Source organism: Hippoglossus stenolepis, chromosome 2 (genome assembly GCF_022539355.2).
Source record: "Hippoglossus stenolepis isolate QCI-W04-F060 chromosome 2, HSTE1.2, whole genome shotgun sequence".
NCBI lineage: Eukaryota > Metazoa > Chordata > Actinopteri > Pleuronectiformes > Pleuronectidae > Hippoglossus > Hippoglossus stenolepis.
The window spans coordinates 10696389-10723250 of record NC_061484.1 but is presented as its reverse complement, the minus strand read 5'-3'; the positions used below and the strand labels follow the sequence as shown (position 1 = coordinate 10723250).

The following is a 26862-nucleotide window of genomic DNA, read 5'->3' as shown; positions in this document are numbered from 1 at the left end:
GTCCCTGCAGCACAAGTCAGTAACGAGACGTAACATGATAATAAAAGAATTGCTACTGGCTGACAAACACAATGTGACAACAGAGAGAATCAAGCAGCACTCAGGGTTCCTGCTGGGCGGTAGAGGAATATTTGTATAACGCCATCCAGACGTGTGAGCAAGATGTTGATTGCCTCGGGAGCCATGATTTGAGATGAAGTGATTAAGACAGCGAAAAGGGGGGGAGGTGTGTGTTCATTAGGGCTGTCCTCGATAAGAAAAAAAAACACCTGTTTGAACAATCAATTAGTGGCACTTAAAAAGAAAGTCTGATGAGTTGGGTGAGTGTCACCGTTTGCATTCGATGTGTGATAATATCCAGGATTCTTTACCTTTAACATTATTTTGGTTTGACAATTTGAGTGTTGCATTCTGTGTCAGAAGCATGGTACAACGTAAGAACTTTCTAGATCTTTAGTGTTACTTTCGGAGCTGATCTGGACTGTGTGTAATATTACCCCACACTGTGAATTAAAGCAATATGACATAAATCACAGTGATGGCCGTCATCATTGATTATATTCATAACATGTCAGAGGTGTGTGGACATTCTCGCTATATGAAATGCATTTCACATTCAGCTTTTAATCTAACCAGACTACTAGTATTTCCTGTATTACCATTACTAGGGCTGTATCGAATCTCGAACCAAAACTGTGTTCCAGACGCCCACAGTTTCGGCACGTGGAGACGGAACCACAACTCTCACTGCCCGACCCCACATGCTGCCACAGCAGGTGCAGCCTGTCGCATGTGTGCGTGTGTCGCGTGTGCATGTGTGTCCAATCACACTCCAATCCAATCACAACCCTGGGACTGCAACCCTGCATATTCTGAACCAATACACAAAAGTGACTAATAGCTTCAGAGCAGTGACTGTGGAGGTCGGAGAGGATCGTCTGTTTTACCGTTACAAAAGTGAGGTGTAAAGTCTGCGTGTTGTCGCCGCTTGGGAGCAGACGCCTGGTCTCTAAAGAGTCAGGAGGAAATTAGACTGTGGGAGACATACAGGCACACACACATCCTAATTCCTATTCTTTGGTACTTTTTGTTCACGTAGCTTAATGTGAAGTCAAGTCCAACATGTTCTTCTATTTACTGTTCCAAATGTTCCAAAAAACGTGGATTTGGAGTATCGTTACAGCCCTAACCATCTTGCAATTTCTGCTCCAGTTATTCGATTAATCGTTAGAATACTCGATTACTAAAATAACCGACAACCGACAATGATCAAAGTTCATGAACATCAACAGTGAGACATAGTAAACAAACTGCAAATCCTCTCAATTAGTAAAGTACTTTACTTTGGATTATTATGCATTGAAGTGATTAACAATATAAAATCTATCAACAGATTCTACAAGGGAATATGCAGAACCTGTAGGGGAGGGACAAGATTTTTGGGCCAGAAGCCTTCTGGTTTTCGTTTTCTCGTTGGAGCAGGCTTTGGTTGCCCGCAGGTAAGCAGTTTATGTGGAGAGCAAAAGAGGCAGAATACATTGACCAATCAGTTACTGGTTTATTAATTAATCTGCATTCATATGAAGATAGCTAATAATGAAGATTAGCCCCAAATGTTTTTTGGATGGATAAACGTTCGGCTCGTATAATAAAATAAACTAGTGACTGTAAACAGTTTACACTGAACGGAAGACAAAGTCTTGGCCCGGATCAACACTGGTAGCCACGAAACATTGGTCTTTGCTTCCAGAGGCTAATTAGTTGTCAGGCCATAGCTCATGAACTCAGAGATTGACAACACTATAACTATTAGAATGGGAGTTTGCTGTGTAGGTAACTTTTTAATCCTCATTCCTTGACATGAATTAACATTTGCCCCCAGAATTAGTGGGTCACATGTAAACCATGTTGATTTGAGTGGTGGTGCCAAGCAGTTTCAGAACCAACACATAAATTAGCAAGATCATCCAGTAAAAAACGTTAAACCTGCATAACATTTTGCCTGAAAACAAGGTGATATCAACTAACGAGATCTGTTAGTGGCCAATAATTCTACTGTGAGGCCCACAGCTGTTCTGAAGCAAAATAAAACTATTGTGACATGGAATGTAGTATACCTTAAAAAAAAACGTATGTACCAGTTACTTAAACTGGGCTTACTGTGAACTGTGTTAAACAACACCTAAAGAAACATGCTCCCAACAACGCAATGCTTTGCGCTGCTTTAATGTACGGCTGCTTTCAGTCTGCCCCCGCAAAATGTTTCATTAGGTTGCCTCCCAAGACTTAGGTAGGCTAAAACAATTGTCTTGTCATCCAACCAACTTGTAGCCTATAGTGAAGTAATTTATTAATCTTGGACAAAGCTATCTTGTAAAAACAACATATTCTTACCTTGAAATAAACAAAACACGAGAAAAAGAACAGAGGCCATGATCAGCATGCATGGTAGTGGCTGGCAGTAACATGGTTCAAAGAGGCAACAATTCACTGCAGCTGCACAGCTGGAGGTAGTGAGAGCTGAGGAATGTGACTTATCTAAGACATCTTTAAATCAAATCAAGCCTTTCACTTATCAACATATGATAAAATGGGTCTTGATACTATAGGATGGTAGAAGGTAGTACAGAGCAGACGGAAGGAGGCAGTCACTGTCCCATCTGCTGCTGCTGGATGTCTTCATTGAGATTCAGTCTGGATCCTGTCTTTAATGAGGGCACTGGGCCTTTCCTGAGTAAACACAGCCTTCCAGATCTGCCACGCTACCCGCTGTCTGTCCCTGGTATCCAGCAAGCAGGTGCTCCATGTTGTAGATGCTTGTTTAAGGCTGAAGGAACCATCCGTCATCTCCCTCTCTCACGCCTCTCAGCCTCTCCTCACTAGTCAGCAGCCACATGGATGCTCTCAGCATTCAGTTCAACCACATGTGCTGTGGTCTGGCCCTGCATTCATTTCTGAATGGACGCACACACATACACACTCTGTGGGACCTTGCCCCCAGGCTTCTTGGCTGGAGACAAATGATGCAAAGCAATGTTTTGGTTAGGTAGCACCACATGCTGTCAAGGGAGCCCCAACCATGAAGAGGGGGAGGGGAGACACAGCTAGAGCACAGCTCTACTCTTTTTTTCAGTGCTCTTTTACCCCTATTTCACTGGTTACATTTGCTTCCGATTATTCCTTCCTTCTGACGAACTTTTACTTAATTATCCCCCTTTCTTAACTGACTGATTGCCATGATCTCTACTTTTTACTGCCATATCCCCTGTAGGTCCTGCCTGAGAGTTAGTGGTTATAAATACCCAGCAGAGGTCCAGACTGGGGCTGTCTGTCATTTTGCCTCTTGTCTTAGCTCCCTGCCTGAAGGGACAGGTGCAGCATGGCTGCTGGCAGCTTTTCACTTACAGTAGGACAAGACAGAAAGCAATATAATGTGGGTTAGGTAATCTGTTCTTTGCATTTATAACAATACTATGAGGCTCCATGGATTGGACACATTGAGTGGGTATGCCCATTTAACCCAATAAAACCGGATGCAGCATATGCATGTATAATTTGAAGGGATAGTTCACCCAGAAATGAAAATTCACTCATCTACTCACCACTATGCTGATGGAGGGGTGGGTGAAGTGTTTGAGCCCACAAAACAATTCTGGAGTCTCAGGGGTAAACAGTGTTGCAGCAAAATCCATTGCAATTGAAGTAACTAGTGACCAAAGCTTCAGACGTAATAAAACAGAAAAACCATAACATGCCTCCATACTTCTCGTGTGGTGTCATCCAAGTGTCCACAAGCTCAGGCATTCATATTTGACTCGAAACAAGCTCATTTACACCGCGTTTTAAATTCACCAAGCCTAAAAGTCCACCAAGTGGCTAAGCTAGCAGATGTTAGCATTTCTGACAGTCCCTGAACGCACCTTGTCAGAAGATATTGGGGGACATTTAACATTAATGACACACACTGACAAGATCATTAAATGAAACAGCAGGATGCTGTGTGTTAGGAGACTTTCCACTGTTTAATTGAAATCAACAACTTTTGACATCTAACGTATGGAGAGTAAACAAACAAAGGATCACAAATGAAAACTAGGGCTACGTTGTAGCACTAATGGGCCCAAGCACAGGCATTTTGAAGCCTGTTGCAGTTAGTGGAGAGAGCGATCAATGACCAAGCGCACGTCTCTGCGTTGCATGCGTTTTGCGCACTGCGGCAAGGAGTAACGCTTCACTTCCTGCGTCTGTCACGCGATGTCGATCCTTGCCTGCTAATTGCTCATTACGGTCCACGCTATCAATTGCACATTACACTGTGAACATTTTATGTAAATTTAATGATAGTTGGTAAAACAAAGCTTATTTCCTGTTGCCAGTAGGTGGCGCCATCAGTATTATTACATGCAGACTAATAGATCTGTTCAAGTAGGGGCTCTGATGTAGCGTGAGCAATTTTGTGTCAATTGGACAATGTTTCAACAACTTCATTTTCACACTGATCAGTAGGTGGCGCTATGACCCTACACTAATATATGGAGCTGGTCAGGTCAGGATTGTGATCATAGGTCAGTAGTTTGGGGCCGGTTGGATAATGCAGAGTGGATTTACAAAGTACTTCCTGTTTCATGGCTATCAGTAGGTGGCGCTATGACACTGAGGAATTATTGACACAGAGCTGTTCAGGCTTGGACTCTGATCATTTGACAGAAGTTTGGCGGTGATAGGACAATGCACAGTGGAGTTATGACAACATCGTCTCCTTTGGCGAAGGATGAACCTTCGCCGCACCTCAATGTTTACACGGTTTGAGGAAATGTCACAATTCTGACCATGATCCTATGACTTGTCTCAGCTCATTTGAGCTGTATATTGTAAAGCAGCCAGGAGCAGTTCATCAAAGTATAAAACATGTCACTTCCTGTAGCCAGCAGGTGGTGCTGTGATTTTAAGTCATGATTTCTGTGTAGATGTCATCAGGCCGGGACTATTGTCTTACATGTCTAGTTTGGACTCGATTGGACCAAATCTGTCTGAGATACAGAACCTCATGTTTTGATGGCGTGTAATAAAACTTTAATGCCACGCCACGGTCACACCGTGTGATGAAATCAAATAAACCAAGGTAGTTTATATCTCCATCTTGTTGAGATGACATTCCCAGAAGTTGAAGTTGATCTGATGAAAGCCCTGGGACAAGTTCGTCAAAGTAAAAATGTGGAAAATGGCCAATAAAGTCAAAATAGCGGGCTTCTTGTTTGGTCTAGCATATCTATCCAAGAGACTTATTTGTTTGTTATGAAAAGACATGTCCCTATCGATTTTTGTAGATGTCGGCAAATCGTAGTGCCGGGGCTGCCCTTTAGGGGGCGCTAGTCAGTTATTTTGCCAAGCCCATTCCTTAAAACCATCTGAATGTCTGGGGGCTGTTGTTACACAAATGTAGTTTGAGGGAGGTTGAACCTCAAAGTTACAGCAATTTCGTGTGTCACGGCGAGTTGATGAACTTTGACGCCACGCCACTATTATAGCGTTTGACGAAAAGTCACAGTAATCTTATGCCTTCATTATCAATGTCTTGAGACCCATTTGACACAGTTTGACATGGTTGTGGTCAGTGGATGAGGAGGAATACTTCCAAGTGTAAGACGTTCCAAAAACAAGACATTTCCTGTTGCCACCAGGGAGCGCTGTGATTTCAATTCATAATTTCTGTGTAGATTTCATCAGGCTGGGAATCTTGTCTTACATGTGTAGTTTGGACTCGATTGGACCAAATATGTCTGAGATACAGAATCAAACTTTGACGCCACGCCACGGTCACACCGTGTGACGAAAAATCGATCTTTGAGGTAGTTTTTATCTCCATCTTGTTGTGATGACACGCGTCTCCATATGAAGTTTATCTGATGAAAGCCCTGGGACAAGTACATCAAAGTAAAAATGTGGAAAATGGCCAATATGGCCACTAAAGTCAAAATGGCGGGCTTCCTGTTGCTTTTTTCCAATTGCACCTCGGACCTTTTTTGTTTGTCTGGTCATGATACACCTGGGCTACGATTTTTGTGAAGATCAGTGACAGCTAACTGAGGGGCTTTTCCTTAGATGGCGCTGTTGAGCCATTTTTCCACGCCCATTTCAAATTACTCCAGAATACAATTACTTTTTGGGGTTTTGAATTCTCTGCAAACTTTGGTAACAATTTGAGCATGTCTAGGCCCTGAAAAAGCCCCAAAAGGGAAATACAAATCCTTCGAAATACAATAGGGCCTTCCACCGGAGGTGCTCGGGCCCTAATAAAGGATTTACATAACAAAACATCCCAACTACTGCTTTTAGGCCTGAAGTTGCTACTTTACCCGAACCTTCTGACTTCAAGCGAAGCTAGACTTTGACTGTTGATGATCTACCAACTACAGAAAGAAAGATTATGACTACTTGATAAAGGTAGAGGTAGGGCTGGGGTAATGGGAAAAAATCATATCACAATATTTTTACCCATATCAGTCGATAGCGATATATATCGTGTGTAAATGAAATAACCAGCAACTAAATTTGTTGCACATTTGTGTTTATGTACAATGTTCTTCTCATGAACAAATGTTTTTGCTTATGCTACTAAAGTGAAAAGGTGTTTATAATGTACATACTCAGCATTTTTTGTATTACATTTTTTATTCTCTTGCCTTTTTATATTTTTTTATTCTCTTGTCTACATCATTCTGACCTGCGTGCTGCAGGAACAACTGAATTTCCCCTGTGTGTGGATCAATAAAGTTTTATCTTATCTTAAATCAGCACCACTGCACTGAGGCGCATTGCTCCGCTGTTTTCTAATCATCACATTTAGAACTAATCTTTAGAAAAACCTACTGAATTCATATTTATGTTCATGGATAAACGGGGCGTGGCTTCTTCTGCAACAAAGAAGTTAAAACACTGTGCTGCGTCATAATCTGCCGGAGGAACTTCTGTCTGCAGGAGTGTGTGTGTGCCTGTGTGCGTGAGTCTGTGTCTGCTCACCTCTGTCCCTCCTCACACACACGAGCTGATATTCACATGGGATATTCACCATCTAGTCCTATATTCTAAAACAGTTATTAATCGATGATGTCGGATCATGACTCCAGATCATTCCGGTCGCTTTAACCCTGATGTCCTGACTGTGCGAGTCACGTTACGTCTCGTGTAGAATTTTAAACATGTCTCTCAAACTCTGGAGCGAATCAAACAAACAAAGTTAACATCATTACTGTCCATCTAATAACCTGTGATCAGGAATGGTGTTTATTGTTAAAGTGTAAAGTGAGCGCAGGTCAGCGGGGGAATGAGGAGGAAGCAGACTCAGACAGAGACTGACACAGGACAACCGGACCTTTAATGAGCGACTGTCCTGATCCTGGAGCCGTGCTGGTTATAATTATTCAGCTGTGGAAAACCACTAAAACAATGAAGCTAGCAGAAAACATGATTATATTCTGTCACTGTATTGATGCAGAGTCGTCCACCTCTATGCAGGAGCCCAAACATTAGAAACTGTGCTGCTCCTTCTACACTGTAGCAGCACAGAAGATAGAAAAATATAAATATTATTTTCATAACTAATATTGTTTTCTGAGAATTATTTGACTACAAAAAAGTAAGTAAAAGTATTTGAATTTGTACAACACTACTAGAAGCACTGGTTTCAGGAACACCAGCACAAAATGTAGGCGCACCACTTACTGATAAATGCTTTGGTTTTATGCTTTTTAAATACAAACTTTACAAAATATAGAAATGTGCTGTTTACATTTGCTTACGATTATTCCTTCCTTCTGACGATCTTTTACTTAATTATCCCCCTTTCTTAACTGACTGATTGCCATGATCTCTACTTTTTACTGCCATATCCCCTGTAGGTCCTGCCTGAGAGTTAGTGGTTATAAATACCCAGCAGAGGTCCAGACTGGGGCTGTCTGTCATTTTGCCTCTTGTCTTAGCTCCCTGCCTGAAGGGACAGGTGCAGCATGGCTGCTGGCAGCTTTTCACTTACAGTAGGACAAGACAGAAAGCAATATAATGTGGGTTAGGTAATCTGTTCTTTGCATTTATAACAATACTATGAGGCTCCATGGATTGGACACATTGAGTGGGTATGCCCATTTAACCCAATAAAACCGGATGCAGCATATGCATGTATAATTTGAAGGGATAGTTCACCCAGAAATGAAAATTCACTCATTATCTACTCACCACTTACTGATAAATGCTTTGGTTTTATGCTTTTTAAATACAAATTTTACAAAATATAGAAATGTGCTGTTTTATTAAGTGCTGAGAAAAAACGAACTAAAGACAGCGTAAAGCAGTGGTCGCCAACCCTACGATCGCGATCGACTGGTTAATCGCGACAGTCTTCATTGTCGATCCCCACTCTGGAATGACTAGCTGCGGTTTGCGCCACAGACCAGCTGTGTTGGTTGTCTGTTGTTCGCACTGACCGCATGTCGGCTACTGGTGGCGGAGCTGCTGGTAGATCTACTGTGTTTCCTTCAATACAAGTCGTATTATGTACTAAACTAAACACCAGGGGCCTCATTTATAACCGTTGCGTACACACAAAACAGGGCCTGAAAGATACGTATGCCACTTCCCACGCAAACCTTGGAATTTATACAAACAAACTTGACAAGAGAATGTGCGCACTTGGGCGCTAACTGTGACCCGTGAGGTGGTGAACTGAAGCAGATTATTGATCTACTTCATCATTAACATTAAAACCAACAGCGTTTTGTGCTCACGCGACAAAACAGTTCCATAAGAACCTTCAATTAAAAAATATATAAACAACTTAGCGTAAATTACGTTCAGATACCATTTAACAGCGGAGTTGCAGAGTCATTTAGTTTTTAATAGTTCATAACAATGTGCATGTATCATCAAGTACAAGTGTGTGTTAAATCTCTGCAGTGAACGTGACTGTGCCATCAGGCGCACAGAGCGCACAGAAAATAAAGAAAAACTATTCACTTTCCAAATAATATCCCAGAGTGGAGGTTAGGATCCACTGATGTGTGAAGTAATCGGTCCGATTGCTCTAAATATATAAATACTGCGGTGACACTCGTGCGTAATGCTGCGTGATGGATGCACTGGCACTAGAGGAGTGCGCGAATGGAAGGATTTGGAGGAAACAAGTGTTTAGAGATTACAACGATTCCCTGTCCCATAATGATGACTGACTCACAAACTGATATAGATTCTATAGATGTGTGATCATGGATCTTTGTGCTGAACTGATTCCAGCATTATACACATGACGGATCCATCCTAATACAAACACAAGTCTCACCACTCTGGTTTATTACACGTATGCGTGTGATATGATTCGGGTTGCAAAGGGGCGGAAAATTTCCGGTAAATTTCCGGAAACTTTCCATGGGAAGTTAAGCTCGGGAATTTTGGGAATTTTGAAAAAAAAAAATTACCGCAAATTAAACGCTGAGCAATAAAAACGTCATTCAAAACTCTATTTTAAAGATGTATGGAATGCAGCACACGCTGCACGTTGAATTTCAACCCTGCACTGTGCATTTCTCCATCACATGTGCAGTGCATTCTTCCATCACATGCACAGATAATTCCCAGTATCCTGCACACTACAGCAGGGCTATTGAGGCCACACTACTGCATTAGCCCAAGGACTAGTCAGGGAAGTTTTGATGATATTACTGGGGAAAATATATTAGCATGCTGATTGAGGATTGTTCATCTAGCCTATTTCTATTCATTTATCCATCAATTGTAAAATATTTTTAAAGACGATTCCAATTGTTTAGCTAACTACTGCATTAGTGTTTTTTACAAGTTTTTTTCTCATCTTATTCTACAGAACAATGCCACGTGCACTATCTCATGTGTGGAGACATTTCACCCCAGCCAATGTAGAAGGAAAGGCTGTGTACATTTGCAAATACTGTGCAAAGACCTATGTTAAGAATGCCACAAAGATGCAGAAGCATATAGTCAAGTGCCCAAAGTTTCCTCAGGGCTCAAATCAGCTTATGACAAAACAAAATGTTTATATTTATGTCTGTATATGACAAGGTAAATACAGTTAGTATAAATTACCCACAAAATTTCCAGTTTATTCCCGTATATTCCCGTTAATTCTCATGGAAAGTTTCCAACTTTGAATATTCCCGGAATTTTGCAACCCTAGATATGATTAACACTGTATAATATTTACCTTTCAACAGAGAGCCTCTTTTAATCATTTTAAATATATAATTATTCTAACTTTTATAGATTGGGGATATCACAGATGTCTCTGAATTTATTAATCCTGAACTTTCAGATAGTTAAAATATGTGCAGGCGATACAAGTTCCCTCACATTCTGAGTGTGATTTATGACCACAAACCGTATGTGCTGCCACGCCCACCTCAACAGACCCCCCCATGCAAACTCTCTTTGGTGGAACAGTTGCCTCTTACTTTTCTAACTAACTCAGATTTAAACCTGTAATATATAGTGGTTATTTCCACTCAGGGCTCAGATGCAACAAGTTGTGAACACAACATTGATACATCACCTTTTTACATGGTTTTTCCTGCATAGAGAATTGCGAGGCGGCGGCGTCTGTCAAATTCCGTGCCGCATTCGCCTCACGACACATTTCCTGTACTTGGAAACCGAATATAGTAGTCATCCAATTATATGGATCAAAAAGCTTGGGACATAATCATTTCTATACAAATGCTGTTTTAATAATGTGGTTGTAGTGATTCATTTAGGGTCTTATCCATGTTTTGATCATAAAACAGTAATTTGCGGCTCCTCTCTGTCATTCATGCTGCGCACAGCCAACCAGGCCAAGTGCGCCCCTCCATCTTCTCCAGTTCTCCATAGATTGCATACATTTACAAATAAAGTTTTTACCCAGTCGGAGATTGTGTGGCGGTCATTTCAAACAAATCTACATTTTAACTGTAGCGGGTCAGACAGGCCAGCTGAGTCTGTGTGTATCTCTCTGTGTATTTGGTGTCTCTGTGTGCGTCTGCAAGTCAGCGCAAGGTGCAGAGAGAGAATATTGTATATCCATATGAACTTCTTGAAAACCGAATTTATTTCATGATACCCATTCTCACCAGGCTATATGCCTCAGTAATCACCAATTAGTAGTACACATATTGACATGCGAGTTTCCCCTTTTCTTCTTTCTTCTTAATATATAACTACATTTCACATATAAACAATCTCAACAAACATACATCTAAACAGCTTTAACGCCTTTTCTCTTTGTTTCTTGTTCAGTGAGAGAAGTGAACGCTACCTGCGCTGCCAGGATTTACTACCGTAAAGACGGAAAAAGCTGCGCAGGTTAAAATAAGTCTACCGTAAGTGCGAGAAAAAGTGCAAGGTTAAAATAGAAACGCTCCATCACAATCTAATAACAGCGTCATGGTCCGTGTAGAGCGGCTTCTGGGTCCAGTCCAGACCGCGGTCCGACTATTGGGGACCTATGCTAGATGATCTTCAGGTTGCTCTTCAGGTGAATCCATGCTTTGACTGTGCTCACCTACCTTCCATACGACACATCGACGCACATTCTGCGAGACAATGCATTTACATAATTGATGACGTCGATTACATGGACGCGTCGCCCCAGCCCCAGTAGCAAAGATGGCTAATGGAAACAGACAGAACAAACTCATAGAAAATAAGCTTAAACACACACTCAGACAAAAGTGGCACTGAAAGAGATGACCTTAAATTACCAAATACCCCATGCAACAAACTAAACTAGTTAAAAAAAGATGAGACGCTGTGATGAACAACTTGCATAGAAAGGGTTTGTGGATGGTGACACACTGCCCACCATCTCCCCTCGTCTGCTCCCTCTTGATTTTTCTGATTGCTCACATGCCGTAGCATAAATGGCTCCATTAGCGGCTGCGTCATGAGCTCACTGTCTGCCTGCTAGGCATTAAAAGTGCCATTTACGCAGTGGAAATTTAACATTCGGGTGTTGGCGGTGGAAGTACGGTGTTACTGACATGGCCCTGAATGGCACATGGAGTTGAATTGAGATCTAAAAGTCATACATTAAATATTCAATTGAAGATATGATTTGTTACACTTGCAGTTTTGATCTACATAAAGAACCCTGATCAACATAAAGGACCCTAAAACTCATCCTACCCACATAACCCCTGATTTAACCAGAGAAAGAAAGCTCTACTGGCTAAAGACAATCAGCCATTTACAGACTATTAATTAATTTTAACAACAGACATTGCCCCAAGTTCCAATGAGTTGCGCTACATATGAACAGGGGGAAGCAAAAGGGAGTTGAGGGACCCTGAGGGGTGACAGATGGCACGTGTTTACCCTCTGCCACAACAATTAATAGGAACCTCCCCAAAACACAAACCCTGAATACATAAAAACATAACAGGCCCTAAAGGCAGACGGTATCTCTACCACTCTCACATAAGTACACCAACCACAAAACACTCTACAATGTGCTATATTACACTCCAAAATGGGACACACAACTCAAACCAGGCTCTACGGCAAAAGGCAACGGCCAAAGGTCAGGGCCAAGGGGTGCTGCGCACAAAGCTCCAGGCATGACAGTCATCAGAGTGAATGCCAACTCTTTATCTGCAGTAATTTATGGCTGATGGTGGTGTTGCCCAGTGCTGTCCCATGGGGTCTGTTAAGTCCCAACAGCTTCTGGCAAAAGCTATAGATGAGGCGGGGCAAGTTTAATGATTGATTACTGCAGACATGTGGTGCCTTTGCAATGTGTGACGGGCGTTGTAATTCATTGTTGATGTGACTTGTTGTTGAAAGGCTGTCCAGTGAATTATTTTTCTTCCAAACTAGACAGAAATTAATTCAAAAAACAACACATGCCATTTGAAATATATGATACTGAATAAAACCATTAACTACAAATATATTACTTAATCTACTCATATACATAAAATAGTATATAGCCGTGGGTTAAAATCTGGAGAATTGGCTACTAAGTTTACCCAGAGTCTGCTTTTCACATATGCACAACACAGTGGAAGGTTTTCTGTACAGACGCGTTCACAACAGCAACAAATCCTCTGTATTATTCAGGCTTGAGGTGGAGCAGCCAGTGCAGGAGACAGAGAGAGGAAGTGACATATTACCTCCGCTGTGGGGATCATGTGATTTTGTTTACAGCACCCGGACGTCAGCTATTATCAACACAAACCTTCTTGACATCTTCATCAGTGTCTTCTACACGTGTGTCACCACTATTTCACCGGGAGATATTTGTTTTCTTTTTGTGTCTGTCGCGTGTTAAGCGTCATCAACCCGCGGTGAATCCAGCGGGAAATCCACTGCTCGCTCATGGACCTCTCCTGGATTTCTACGGACTTTATACCAGGAGGTCAGGTGGATTTAAGTCTGCAGAAACTCTGGACTGTCTCACTCAGACATTTGCGTTCACACATACACCTCCTCCGGAGAAATACGTAGGCCCTGTCCAGTGCATGTCTGAAAGCAGCTGATGATTCTAAAACATACTTAATAGTGAATGAATAATGATGGCCCTATTTTTTTTTGCAGTGTTGAGCTTTAATCAGTGTTTTAGCATTGATGACTAGGACTTGGATTCAAAACTCAAGCACTGACTGCATTCAGACTCGGGCGTTTGACACAAGGATTCTGACTTTTTAGAGCTAAAATACCTAAAGAAACGCCAAACCTTTGCTGATCTTAATTCACATTCAGACTTGATAGCTCAAGACTCTGATTAAGGTAATGGGGACTCCAGTTGGACTCACTCAAGGACTGGAGACTAAAGCCAAATTCATGCATCTGCGTCGAAGCTACACCGTAAGTACGCATGTAGCCTCTGCACGGGGCCGAGCATTCATAGTTTTGCATAAGTGTGTGTGAGTCATGCTGCAATTACACCGCCGAAATGCTTTTGGCGGTACGGTTTCTATGCTGGTGTTGAGTATCTTCCACATAGGCTACGGCGTAGCTTCGACACAGAAGCATGAATTGGTTAAAGTTGCCTTAAGTTCATTCTAATATCAAAAACATCAACTGGTGCAGAGGTAACAGTGTTGTATGACGAGATTCTTATGTCTTAATTTAATAAGCAAAAGATCCCACCCATCTGTCTAAAGTATGTCTGCTAAATGAGTCCCAACAGAGTCTAGTACACAGTCTAGCATACAGGAGTTGGCTGCTGATAAAGATTTTGCTGCCGCAGAGAAAATAAATTCCTAACAACTTCTTTAACTCAGAAATAAATCAGAGAATCATCTGTAAGGCAGCCAAGAAATACATGTCACAGAATAACATATCATCATATCAGAAAAAGAAATGTCTGAAGATAAGTTTTAAAAAAAAAGTTAGAGTACATATTTTTCCCCAAAACCAACCACATCAGGAGAGGCAGGAACCTTTGATAAAGTATGACTGCATACGGGGTTATACTCTTCATATACTTCAAGATGTTAATATTCAACAACAGTACTAAATAAGACAGGGTTTGTCTTAACATCAGAAATGCATGTGTTCTAGAAATACACACGTCTCTTAAGAACCTTCAGCCACTGAAATATTTACTGTACAATCAAAAGCAGCAGAGTGACATCCACTTGGGTGTGTGGCTTCATATCCTAGGGCTGCTGGGGCCATGGAAATGCCTGAGTTTGAGTTAATAAATGTTTATACACTTGGTACTTAGCACCAGTATCAAACACTGTTAGCAACCAGCCCCCCTCTTGCAGGCAACTAAGGTGAGATCAACAAACTAGACAGACCTAAGCACTGAACGCATAAATAAAATGTAACCCCTTGTCTAATTAATGAATCCACTTAAACAGGGGCAGCCTGGAACTATGATTATCTATATTAGATGCAGTTGTCAGATGCACAGTATGCAATGAACTGCAGTGGCATTTGGTTTTAGAAGTGGTGTGATGTTTAAGCCCAACTGTGCATTGTTTGGGAATGGGAGACGATCAGAGTCCAGGACATCACCGTGTCTCCATCGTGTCGTCGTTACCTGCAGTTATGCATGAAGCACGCCACGGTGTTGCTATGCAGCTCCATCTGAGCCGGACGATTGTCTCGCACACACCAACTTCCCACTCAGTGTTGGCAAAATGTACTATGCTGCTAGCTAATACATACGTATTCTCATTTGTCGGTGAGATACACCTTAAAATAAATAAATATACGGCAGTGTGGAGCAAGAAATCCAACTTTTCAGAGGTGGTGTTTTATACTACTGTCGTTTGGTTGGTTTTGTTAAACTGAATTGCGTGTTAGTTAATGGAAGTATAATAATATAATAACTGTTATTAAACCCGCATTACAGCGAGGGAAATTAACTCAATCAATTGGCACGCACAGGGTAGGTCCTGGCCATCGCACGCTCCACAGAAGCAAACCACAACACTGCAGCAAACGCAGTGAAACGACAGTAACTACTACAGCTCAGCACACTTAGCTGCCCTGCTAACTTTACAGTGTGCGGCGAGGCTGGCCTGTGAATTCATGAAGTACAGATCAACCGGGAGTGGCGTGTGCGTGTGAATGTGAACGTGTGTTTGCACGAGCAGACGGTGTCGAGGCCTTTACCTTGTCCATCAGACGCTGACAGGGCAGGTGAATTCAGCTTCGGCCGCTTGGAGTTGGGAGGTCCGACGTCCAGCAGGTTTTCAGCCATAGTCGCTCGCTTGTCCGGCCGCAGGTTCAAAGCTGATATAGTTGTGTTGTCCTTGTGACAGGGAAGTTGTTCTATCGACACGAACCTCCCCAGTTAGCACATTAGCAAGCTGGCAGCCTGCTAACGTTAACTAACTGGCAAGTAGCTTGCTAACTGCCCGCTACCAGCTAAGTTAACTGTTAGCGTTAGCTACTCCTCGCCGCGAGAGTCAGTGCCTTTCAAAAGAGATGCAATAGCGCCCCGCTTCGCCAACGCCATTCACCCCATGATAATCCAACACCCAACACCCACATTATCATCGTTATATACCGCAGAATAAAATATCCCCCATGTAAAGAGCCGACTTCACAGTGACGATGCGATAACATCTGGTGGATTTCAGCGCTCCGGGGGGAAAGTCGCAATTTCTAGAGGTTCAAAGTGCCCATTTTGCGTGACGTCAAATTTCTTCGTGCAAAAATCGCGCGAAGCTCCGCAAAAATGCACGACTGCATAAAAATGTCGTCTTCTTGCAAATCCCCTCGAAAGCCACGACCCGGTCTCCGCTTGTCCTGGTAAACAATGCTGCTCCCGGACGGCGACAGGGGCTGAATCGCCGCACTCTGACGGGGAAATCACATATACGGAGCTTTTCTGCCCGACGACCACCGATCCAGTTCCCGTTTTTTCTCTCAAAATGTCTCCGAGGCGACGTTAAGATTCCGTTTTCCGGTGAAGGACGCTCTCATAGCGCAGAAAGGACGCTCGGTTTCTAGGTAAAAACCAGTGTTGGACAGAAATCCTAATTCCGAGCCACGACAAGATGGCGGCTGTTGATTCCTTCGATACAAAAAAGTTTTTTTTCTTTTCCAGATCAACGGTGGAGGGGGAGGGGCCGCGCAATCACGCCCTACGTGAGAACACCGCTGCGGCCAGCCGCTGGGGGCGCTACAGCACCGCAGCAGATCTGACCTGATACGTTTCCACAAATTAATTATTACTTTACAGTTAAAATACATAAATAACACATTCCAAAATTAAATATTACAAATGAAATACTAAGTTTTAAATACATACAAATGCATGTAAATTGTGGATTAATTTTGCACTGGACTATATGTTGTAAATAGAAAAATTAGTTATAACATTAAATTATATTAAATTCAATACAGTTGTGGCAAGTGAATGATGGTAGTAGAGGCTTGTTTTTAATTAGAAAAATTATAAAAGTTAACCTACCTAAAATGATAAGTGTATTATTAGTAGTAATGGTAGTGAGATTAGTATTATTTACTGTAATGATAATTACTACTGCAGATGCAGTAGTATATTAGGCTATGTCACTACTCCCTGCAGATGTGTACAACAAGATACACAAAAGTCAGGTTTCCATTTTTTTTTATCACATTTTACTGATCTGTGTTATTTTTAAATGTCTACGCTCATCTTTCTTTTACTCTGCTTCTACTATCTACACACTATCTAGGCCATATTTTTCGTCATTCACTGGTCAAAAAAACGATCCACCCCTCCTGACATTTCCTGGAAATTCAGTCCGATTATCGGGCTTTGACATAAACCCATCCTCACTTTATACTTCACAATCCACTCAAAGACCTTCTGCTTTGAGATTTGTTTCCCTCCTACTGGAAAAAAGGACTAATAAAATAATTACACTCACACTTACTCAATAAGACGCATTGGATCAGTTTGATAATATGTGTCTCTTTTCATTGTTTTCTGGCAAAATCGGACACATGTATAAAAAAAATCATATGTGACATAAAATAACTGCATATGTACAAACACAGTGCTTTGTGCAAATGTGTACAGATTACGATCATGTGTTGATAAATGATACATGGGTAATGTGCACAAAACATACATAATACATATCATTCAGAAACATAAAGCAAATACAAAGACTTAAAATCAAATAACTCATCTAAATTTTGTCCCAGTTTAATTAAAAACACATACAGTATTTTTAGTGAAGAGCGACGCTATTTTTTGCTGTGATGCCTTTAGTGCTGATTAAACACTATTTTCAATTATGCTTCTCTCTTGTATTTCTGTCACAGAGCAGAATCACACTTCTTCAACAATACGGGATGAATTAACTTCTCCTCAACGCACTCAGCTGTTAAATTGATTGCATTTCTTTCCCCAAACATAGCACTGGACTTCTGGGTCCACTTCTTTCCCTCTAAAATAAACCTGGTAACACACACACACACATACACACTGTCAGAGAGGGACAACGTCCAAACAACCCAAAATGATTGATTTGAGGAATCCCGCGTGTAATGTTCAATATAAGTGAGGGCAAAATGACACGGAAATTAAATGAAAGTTTATGAGTATGGTACAGAATCAAGCTAAAATGTAGTGTGTCGAGCAAACAAGAAAATTGTCCATTCATTCCCATGGGAACAAGAACACATTCTCCTCCCCCACAGATCACAGAGCCAGCAGTGTTCGCTGTAATATTTTATTCATACGTGTGTACAGATGTGCGCTGTATTGGAGAGGTGGTGTGCCCATCAACCTGTGGAGTCCCACACCTCAAATCTACTATGGATTGTATCTGATATATGGACAGCTACAGTGCAGTGGCCTGAAAATCCCAGAGGATTATCTCATGACATTAAGGCAGAAGGGTAATCTGTAAAACGTGCACGTGTGTATGTGTGTGTGTTCGGGGGGGGTAAGAAACCTTCCTTCACAATTAATACTTGGGATTCTCATTTGTTTCCATTACCATGTGTGTTGTGATTAATTAGGCATGAGCATGGTGACAATATGCATTATAATAGCGGAGCGAGAGATGTGCTTTGGAACGCTACTAAAAGCAATGAAAAAGATTTTGCAGAGCAAATCTGATGAAGCTATTTTTGTGTTATTCTGGGGACAGCTCCAATAGAGATACGTCTTTGGATTTTTGTGCTACTGGGGTTATCATGATTATTTGATACAGATAATCAGAGCTGACATATCCATAATTCAAAAGGCACTGGTTGTGTATGTTTGTAGTGCACAGTGGCAGAGGAAAACAAGGATGCTCTTTATGCTACAGATTTAGGTAGCTACATAAATAGAGTTATTTGAATGTTTTAATTCCATCCTTGTATCTATGCGTGTGGTCATTGCTTCAAAAGGAAGATTATTAAAAGCCTAAATGTTGACCTGTCCTTAAACGATGGTGGTGGTCTGTGTTTGCAGGATCATTATGCAAATTTCAAACTTCAGGATTTGTCTCTTCTCCCTTTCAAAGAATGCAACTTTGTGCATCCTCTACGGATAAGGCAGCGTCAGCAAAATCCCAATTAAACAGAGGCCATACTGATGATATTGATTATTTCCCTTTTGCATCACTTAACAGTAATCTCTCATTGGTGATTGACTTTGAATTGGAGTAAACTTAAATATCTTTCTCTCTCTCTCTCTCTCTCTCTCACTCACACACACACACACACACACACACACACACACACACACACACACACACACACACACACACACACACACACACACACATCAAGGTGAAACAAGTGTTTTCAGGAGTAAAGACAAAGCATGAAGTGAGTAGAAGAGCAAAGAGAGCTTCAGACGTGCCAGGTATTCGAACACCACCATATTATTCCAGGCAGCCAGTTAATGACAATGAAGGAACTGGAAAAGAGCAAAAAGAAAAAAAAGATGGAATTTGTCCAATCAAATGCAGAAAAACCTGCACAACAAGCATAATTTCATCAAACATACAATCATAATCTACTCTCATTATGACAACAGCATGATAAAAAAAAAACTTTATGAAAACCAAAGTACTCAAAAAATACAGTCATAGTTTTAGGCACCACAAAACAATCAGCTACTTTAGGTTGCACTGCACCTATAGATCACTCAATTAAAGTGGCAAAATTTAAGTATATTGTTACAGTAGAGGCTCCCCTCAATGAAGGGGCCCATAACAGGGTCAAAGTGAAACGTCCCACCCCTTCAACGACAAATCCCACAGCCAAAGGCAGACAATACTGAGCTACTGAGTAAATCTAAAGTACTGGACAGACCGATGTTGATGTCTTTTATTCAGCAATGAAGGCAAAGAATGGATCGTCCCTAAATTTGAGTCTGAGGTTCTACAGAAGAGACCGAGACCGTAGCTGATCTGTGCTTTGATACTGCAACCAAGAGCAACGTGGACCACCAAATCATTTATCGAGAACTACCCAGTGATTGTCCCTCACAGTTTCACTTCCAGTGCCTACTCCACCCTCAACATACTCTGGGTATCAAACTCTCACCCCACTGTGGGTTTTAAAGTTTAAGTCTGGTCACATTCTCTCTTTTTATCCCTTGAAAAGAAATCTAATCTAATTTCTCTGAAGTGCATTGTTAGTGATGGGAGACATGCTCCCTTCTTGAATAAATAAGGGGTCAGTTGTTTATTTTAAGTTAATCCCACATGCACTGTCCTGCTGCCATAAATACAAACTACCACAGCAAATCCACCACTGAAAATAGTCCCCCAACAAATACAAAATGTACTGCCCTGGTGGTCTATGAGTTAAGGTGCTGCTGACCATAAACCAGAGCATCCCCCAGTTCATGTATGTCCAGGCACCTCTGTTGCATGTCGTTCCTGTCATCACGCCCAAAAATACTAGAAATTTGGGCTGAGGATGGAAAAGTCAGGAAGTGTTGAGAGATGCATTTACACTTTGTTGGTTTTGGTCTTTTCATTGGATTTTTTTTAGCAACAACAAAAATATAGAATTTCAGTGTTTAAAAAGGTTTTAGTTAGCATTTTTTTATACAGCACAGTAGTGTACAATCTAGCCTGTGAGGCTCGGCTCCAATAAAGATTATTCCAAAGAAAGATTCACTCAGACTTGGGGGACGTTGCTTCTTTTGTGGAGGAGAAAATGTTTGATACCGTTGGTTACATCTGCGTGAGTTTTGTAGTTTCTCTAGAAACTGTGAGATAAGTGATCGAGATGTGGATCCTGAAGGAGTGAAACTCCAGCGAGCACAGGTTCTCCTTGCTGCTAAATTTTTGTTTCCTTATTCTCCTACTATTACGACTCATTTGTCATTGAATTACAACTGTACTCATATAATATTACGACTTTGTTTTCATTATTTTATGACTTTGTTCTTATAATATTACAAAATTCTCGAAATCTGACATTTATTTAGTTTTTCATCAATATGAACGTGATACTCCATCATAGATTATAGTGCAGGATTGGTTTGATAAGTTTCTGCAAAATCCAATTTAACCAGCATCAACTGAAGTTGATCACAATTGCCATCTGTTTTTTCTTTTTTAGACTAACATACATTTTTACAGCCACCTCTTTGTTCTACGTGGGGTGAGAGTCTGTTACTCAAATGTGGAATAACCCCTAAAGCATATTTAAAGTGCCTTTCTACTTTTCTTACGATCTCACTTTTTAAAAATCACATTTTCTTCCAAAACTGTATTCCCTTATCTGATTCTGATTTTGTGCTTTTGATTGTACTTGTTGTGAAAGACAAGAACTCTTGTTAAAAAATCGTAAAAGTCTTCTCCCGGTAATAACTACCAAATACAAGTGGTAGAGAAAAAACTGTGCAAGACCTGTGCTTAAAATGTGCATTTAGCTGCTACACAAACTAAAATCTATGCAGCTTGCTTTGTAGCATTTGAGTCTAGGACAAATTAATAATGTATTAAGCCCTCATGTCAAAGCACAACACATAAATTAACACTGCTTCATGTGAGTCCCTCATTCTTCCCTTAGTTTTCCTGCTCAGCCCATCACGCTGCACTGGCACTTATAAAGAATCTCTTTTTTTCCCTTAAGTATAAGGTCAAGGCTTTGATCAAGTTTGATATGCCATGACAATAATGATTCTATTAAGAAATACTTGCATTGAAAATAAGAGCATGGAGTAAGAAACCACAGCATCTTCCGTAGTCTAAGATTGTTAAAACTTTGTTCAGCATTCATATTTGTTTGTTCACTTTTCTAGTCCTGAAGGCACTTGATAACAAAAAAAAGAAAAAACATCAACAACATCTCCAAAAAATCTTCTTTTCCCTCTTAATCCCTTTCAACCTTTTCTCCATAATAAACTGCTGTGCTCAACACAGGTCTAACCCACCCCAGCACTCAGGCAACATTCCTGTAAAAGATGTTATTGGCCACGTTAATCACCACTGTGGCCACTGTTGGTGTTGGCGTGATTAACTCCCTCTTCTTCAACCATGCTAAAGACACTTGTCTAATGGGAGGGACATCCTGCCCCGCACCTGCAATCAGTCCTGGGGATGCAGATCAGGGACAGGAGACAGGGGGGAGGGGAGAGGAAGGGATCAGAGACGAGCATAAAACTCCTCGTTGAGTTTTGACAGCTCAGTGGCTTCCTCCTCTTCGTCCTCCTCCTCTTGAAGTGCGAGAGGAGCAGGCTGCACCTGGGAGGGCATTTGTGCAGCACTAGGTTCTGGGCCTAGTTCAGAGCGAGGAGGGGGGTGAATGTCTGTGGCAGTGGGCTGCCCGTGGAGGTGTGGAGCGTCCGTATATCCTTCCTCCCTCATCTCTGCAGACCGAGCTGGGACAGGCTCAGGCCCTGCTCCTGAAGGCCTTACAGCGCTTTGGGGCTGAGGAGGAGAAGAAGAGGGAGAAGAGGGAGGAGAACCTGCTGCCTGGGGAACAGATCCTGAAGTCTTATTGGCCGGTAATGCCACGGACGAGGGTCCTTCCCCGATGGCCTGCTCCATGCAATCTTGACATATACTTTCCCCACTTTTGGGGTATAGAAAGGTCCTCATTTGACCTTTGCCCTTAACATTCACAGTACCTCGATAGTCAAACTCTAACCCCATGGCGCTAAGCATAGCGTGGCTCTCCTCGCTCACCTGCACCCGACACTCGACACCCGTGGAGTCCATGCGGCTGGCAATGTTGACCGTGTCTCCCCAGATGTCATAGAGCAGCTTAGTGGTGCCTATCACCCCGGCTGTCAGTGGCCCGTGATTAAATCCAATACGGAGCTTGAAGCCGAAACCGAGCATGTTCTTGTTGAAGTCGTCCAGGACGCCCATCATCTCCAGGGCGAAGTCGAAGAGGGCCCTCAGGTGTGCGTGCGGAGAGTCATCCTCGTTCTCAGCCAGCTGCTGGACGTTCAGTCCCGACGCCGCCATGTAGGTGGCGCCGATTGTTTTGATTTTTTCCACGCTTTTGAATTCAGGTTTGCGAAGGAGCTCGTCAAAGTCTCCAATGAGCTCGTTGAGGACACGATAGCACTCTTTCCCACCCTCGTAGCTCTCCTCATAGAACTCGCTGAAATTCACAATACTGGCGAAGATCACGCCAACACTGTTGTGGTTCTTGGAGTAGCTCTGGGTCACCTGAGGAAACAGAGACAAGAACATTATTAGGAGAGAAAATAAAGGCTACATTTCCAGTATTAACAATGATCGTTTTGTTTTCTGTTGTTAAGATTTCATCTATTTTCTCCTTCATTCCAGAAAATAAATACTAAGAAGACAATACTTTTGTCTCAAAAATGGTTCGGGATTATAAAACAAGAGGAAAGTCTGTCAAACAACTATTAAAACCTTGAGCTGGTCAGCGACATGGATGGGGATGATGTTGCCCAGTAGCCACTCGGCCTGGTCTCGCATCATCTGGATCTTGGAGCGATGTTTGTCAGCCTCGACGTTGCCATGGTAATGGAGACGGTAGCTGACCTCAAACTCCCGGTTGAGGAACCAGACCAGTAGAAGAAGCAGGAAGAAAGCCAGGACGGCCTCAGGGACCAAAAGGTCGAGAGGTCGTGGGGGAGGGTCAGGGCCTGATTCTGAGCCACCATCACTCGATGTGGAGACGTTCAGTCTGAGAGAGGAAACCGGGAGGGAAGTGATCAGAGAAATGTGGGAATAAAGCATGATGATGAACGTTACTAGGAGGTGACAGCAGAAGGAAGCAAAGGAGATACAGATATTTCCATAGCAGAGTTTATTGTGCGATGATGTGTGCTAAATCTGATCATGATGGACAATTTGTGGTCCAGCCAAAATGAATGTGAACAGATTGTTGGAGTCAGTCCCTCATGTTTCTAGACCAATGTTCAAACTCATGGTGGAGCAGGGAGAGATACAAGTTTCTCCACTCACCTCAATAAATCACACTCAGTGCTCAAAACTGGTTGACATTTGTACGTCCGTATAGCCACTGTTTTTTAAATCTTTCTTTCGTAATTTAAAAGATATTTAATGTAAGGAGAGATTCTAAGCGTGAAAGGGAGATAGAGACAGGGGACGACAAGCAGCAAAGGGCCACTGCAGAGGACTCAAGCCTCAGTACATGTCCACCTCTGAGTGAATTAAGGCAAGTGGAAGTTGATGAGGGCTAAAATGATTATATTCATAGACAGACTGACAGACGGGCTGGACGGATGGACAGTACAAACATTTTGACTCAAACTTTGCTCACTGCATTATAAACTCTGGGCATTAAAGCCTTGGGCTCAATCAATAAAACAAATTAGATAAACTTGTGGTTCTAATACAAATTTCAGGCTGTGAGGCGTTTTCACCACTATTGACATTTAGCAGCCATTACTGCTGGTGCCCACACAGAGAGACGGAGGACGGGAGAGAGCAGAGGAGAGGGAATACAGAGAGGGGAAGCAGGAGAATGAGTAAAAGCCAAAGAGAGCAGTAGTTATGAAAAATATAAAAGAGACGTGGCTCATGTTGACCCCTCAAATGTCACTCATCCATCAAATCTCTCTGTTTCCACAGAGACACTCACCCATGAACTGGCAAGCTGTTATTACCGGACCTGAAAAAGACAAGAGCGGTGTCGGGAGAGAGAGGGAGAGAGCATTGGTCTCATAAACACACAAACACAAAAATAACACACACGTATAATATAGATCCTGAATTTAATTCAAATGAAATCCTCTTTACTGGCTGAGTTAACTACTGTGTTAGAGATCAATCCATTGAAGTATACTCGTATTCATGAGAGAGGTTTATAAATAGGCATATATAGAAAAAAAAATTTTAAACCCAAAGCTGCAAATTTGTGTTTTCACGTTAAGTAAACTTAACTACTTTTTAATCATTAGAAAAAAGGGACTTTTATAGAACTGCATGATGATCACACTTACACTCACACACACATTTCATAGTATTTTAATAAAATAAATATTTAAACTGTACATACTGTGGATAGTATACCAAGTGTGGATGTATACAGATGCATGCAACAACACACCCACACACCCACCCACACACACACACACACACACACAAAAGTTGGTGAGCTCCTGGATGCGTATCTCTGTGTGTGTGTAATTCATATTTGCATTTGGTATTTGTGTGGATCACCTCCTTCCAGTATCCAGAAATGAAGCCAAAAATCCCATTTGCCAACGCTGCCATCTTGTGCATTTGGAGCCAGAGACTGCACAGTAGTGATCGGGGGATGGAGCCGGGGTATTAAGGTCCCGTGATACATGCACTCAACCCATCATGAGTCAGTCTCAGCTGTCAACACTACATCAGTGTGATAAGAACTACAGCAAATCACATGATATTAATATGCACTCAATACTTTTTAGTTTGATCCATTTCCCATCCACTAACATGGAGGAGGCTGGATGACCTCGGACCTATACTGCAGTCAGACACCAGGTGGCGATTGAGAGGTTTTGGCTTCACTTTTGGGGCACTGTCATGTCATCATCTTTATATACAGTCTGTTTTTGTGTATGTGTAAATAAGTGGTGGTTGCTCCCCTGTACCTGTGTATGGGGCTGTACAGCAGCAGCAGTAGAGCGACCCCCGTGGCAGTGGCCAGGACCGAGCGCATCCAGAAACTGAGCTGACAGAAGTTGCAGTACTGGATGATGGCCAGGATGGTGGCACAGCACAGGAACATGGTCACCTGAGGAAAAACACACCTAGCTGTTAAAGTAGCTTAAGAAAGAAACAAAGGAGACAATAAACAGGGTTCCCCACAGCTTGATTCAGTGTGGATTACCACTGTTTACTTACCAAAATATGACTATATTAATTAAAAAAATATATGGAAAAATGTCTTTACGTTTCAGACTGTGGTATCTGCTGTAAAAAGCACTTAATAATTAACAAGTAATATGGTTTTATACTAATGTTGGTACAAAGTTAAAACAGCTTATATTACCATGCAGCCTCAAGTACATGAAACTTCTTTCATGCCAGTGCAAACTATGACTTCTAGATACATTTCAGCTCATAACAATTGTATTTGTAAAATACCTTTTGTCACTAAATAACATTTATTGGAAAAGCTTACAGGCAATTTAACTTATTTCTGTCTATTCAGATAGAGTTCAAGTTTTGTGTTTTTTATTGGCGAGTATTTTTATTAGAATTACAGATTTGCGAAAAGGTGAGTTTACTTATGAAGACTGTTTATTTTATTTGTGCACTGATCATAATAGTATATAAAAAATACTAAACATGCAAAGTTGCCTTACTGTTTGTGAATGTATAAAGTATTTAGATTCAAAATGCAACAGTCAATCAGAAGTATCTCCGGAGACATTTTAACAATAGAGGGTCACGCCGATCATGGCTTAAAAAGAAACATAGAAAACTGGTTAGTTCAGAATAAGACTACTTTTCAATAGGGATAAAAAAATCTAAATATAATGTTCAATATAAACCAACTGTGAAATCCTGAGCGTATTGCATTGCAAAAAAATACTCTCCATTAATCAACTGCAGGGAAAAGATCCTTCAACATCAATGAAGAGGATTTGATGAGAAACATGCTGATGATCACGCAAAAACACATGGAGACAGCAGCAGTAACTTCACAGGTTGTTGAAGGAAACCGAGCGGAAGTTTATTTTTCTCCCTCTCATCCTACTCATGTACTGAATCTCTCCCCGTCACACCTCTCTCTCTCCCTCAAGCACCGTTATCAGGTCTCCACATCTTCCAATGAATTTACGTCCAGAAAAGCGATAGATCTAATTAACAACTCTCCCTGAGAGTAAAGCTTTGATCTGTGAGCCCCGGAGAGACTGAGACACAGGAAGATTGAGACAGAGCAGGGTGGGACAGTCACCTGACAGAGAAATGGGGTGATAAACAAATCCTTGAAAAACCAGATATCAAAACA

The 26862-nt window shown here is 41.7% G+C and overlaps 2 protein-coding genes across 6 annotated transcripts in view; both read right to left on the bottom strand.

Moving 5' to 3' along the window:
- The window catches only part of crebbpa (CREB binding protein a), a 51151-nt gene extending 34588 nt beyond the window's left edge, over positions 1-16563 (bottom strand). For 4 of the 5 annotated variants that reach the window (XM_035175022.2, XM_035175030.2, XM_035175038.2 and 1 more), the window contains exon 1: positions 15628-16563. In XM_035175022.2, the coding sequence (XP_035030913.2) occupies positions 15628-15715 (88 nt within the window). In that variant the 5' untranslated portion in view covers positions 15716-16563. The remainder of the gene's footprint in view (positions 1-15627) is intronic. The other variant, XM_035175054.2, reaches the window with a different exon arrangement.
- An 836-nt stretch (positions 16564-17399) lies between these two features.
- The window catches only part of adcy9 (adenylate cyclase 9), a 40671-nt gene continuing 31208 nt past the window's right edge, over positions 17400-26862 (bottom strand). Inside the window, exons 8-11 of the mRNA XM_035175064.2 lie at positions 25496-25638; positions 24499-24528; positions 23301-23577; positions 17400-23090 (exon numbers count right to left, since the gene is read on the bottom strand). Coding sequence (XP_035030955.1) covers positions 22056-23090; positions 23301-23577; positions 24499-24528; positions 25496-25638 — 1485 coding nt within the window. The 3' untranslated portion in view covers positions 17400-22055. The remainder of the gene's footprint in view (positions 23091-23300; positions 23578-24498; positions 24529-25495; positions 25639-26862) is intronic.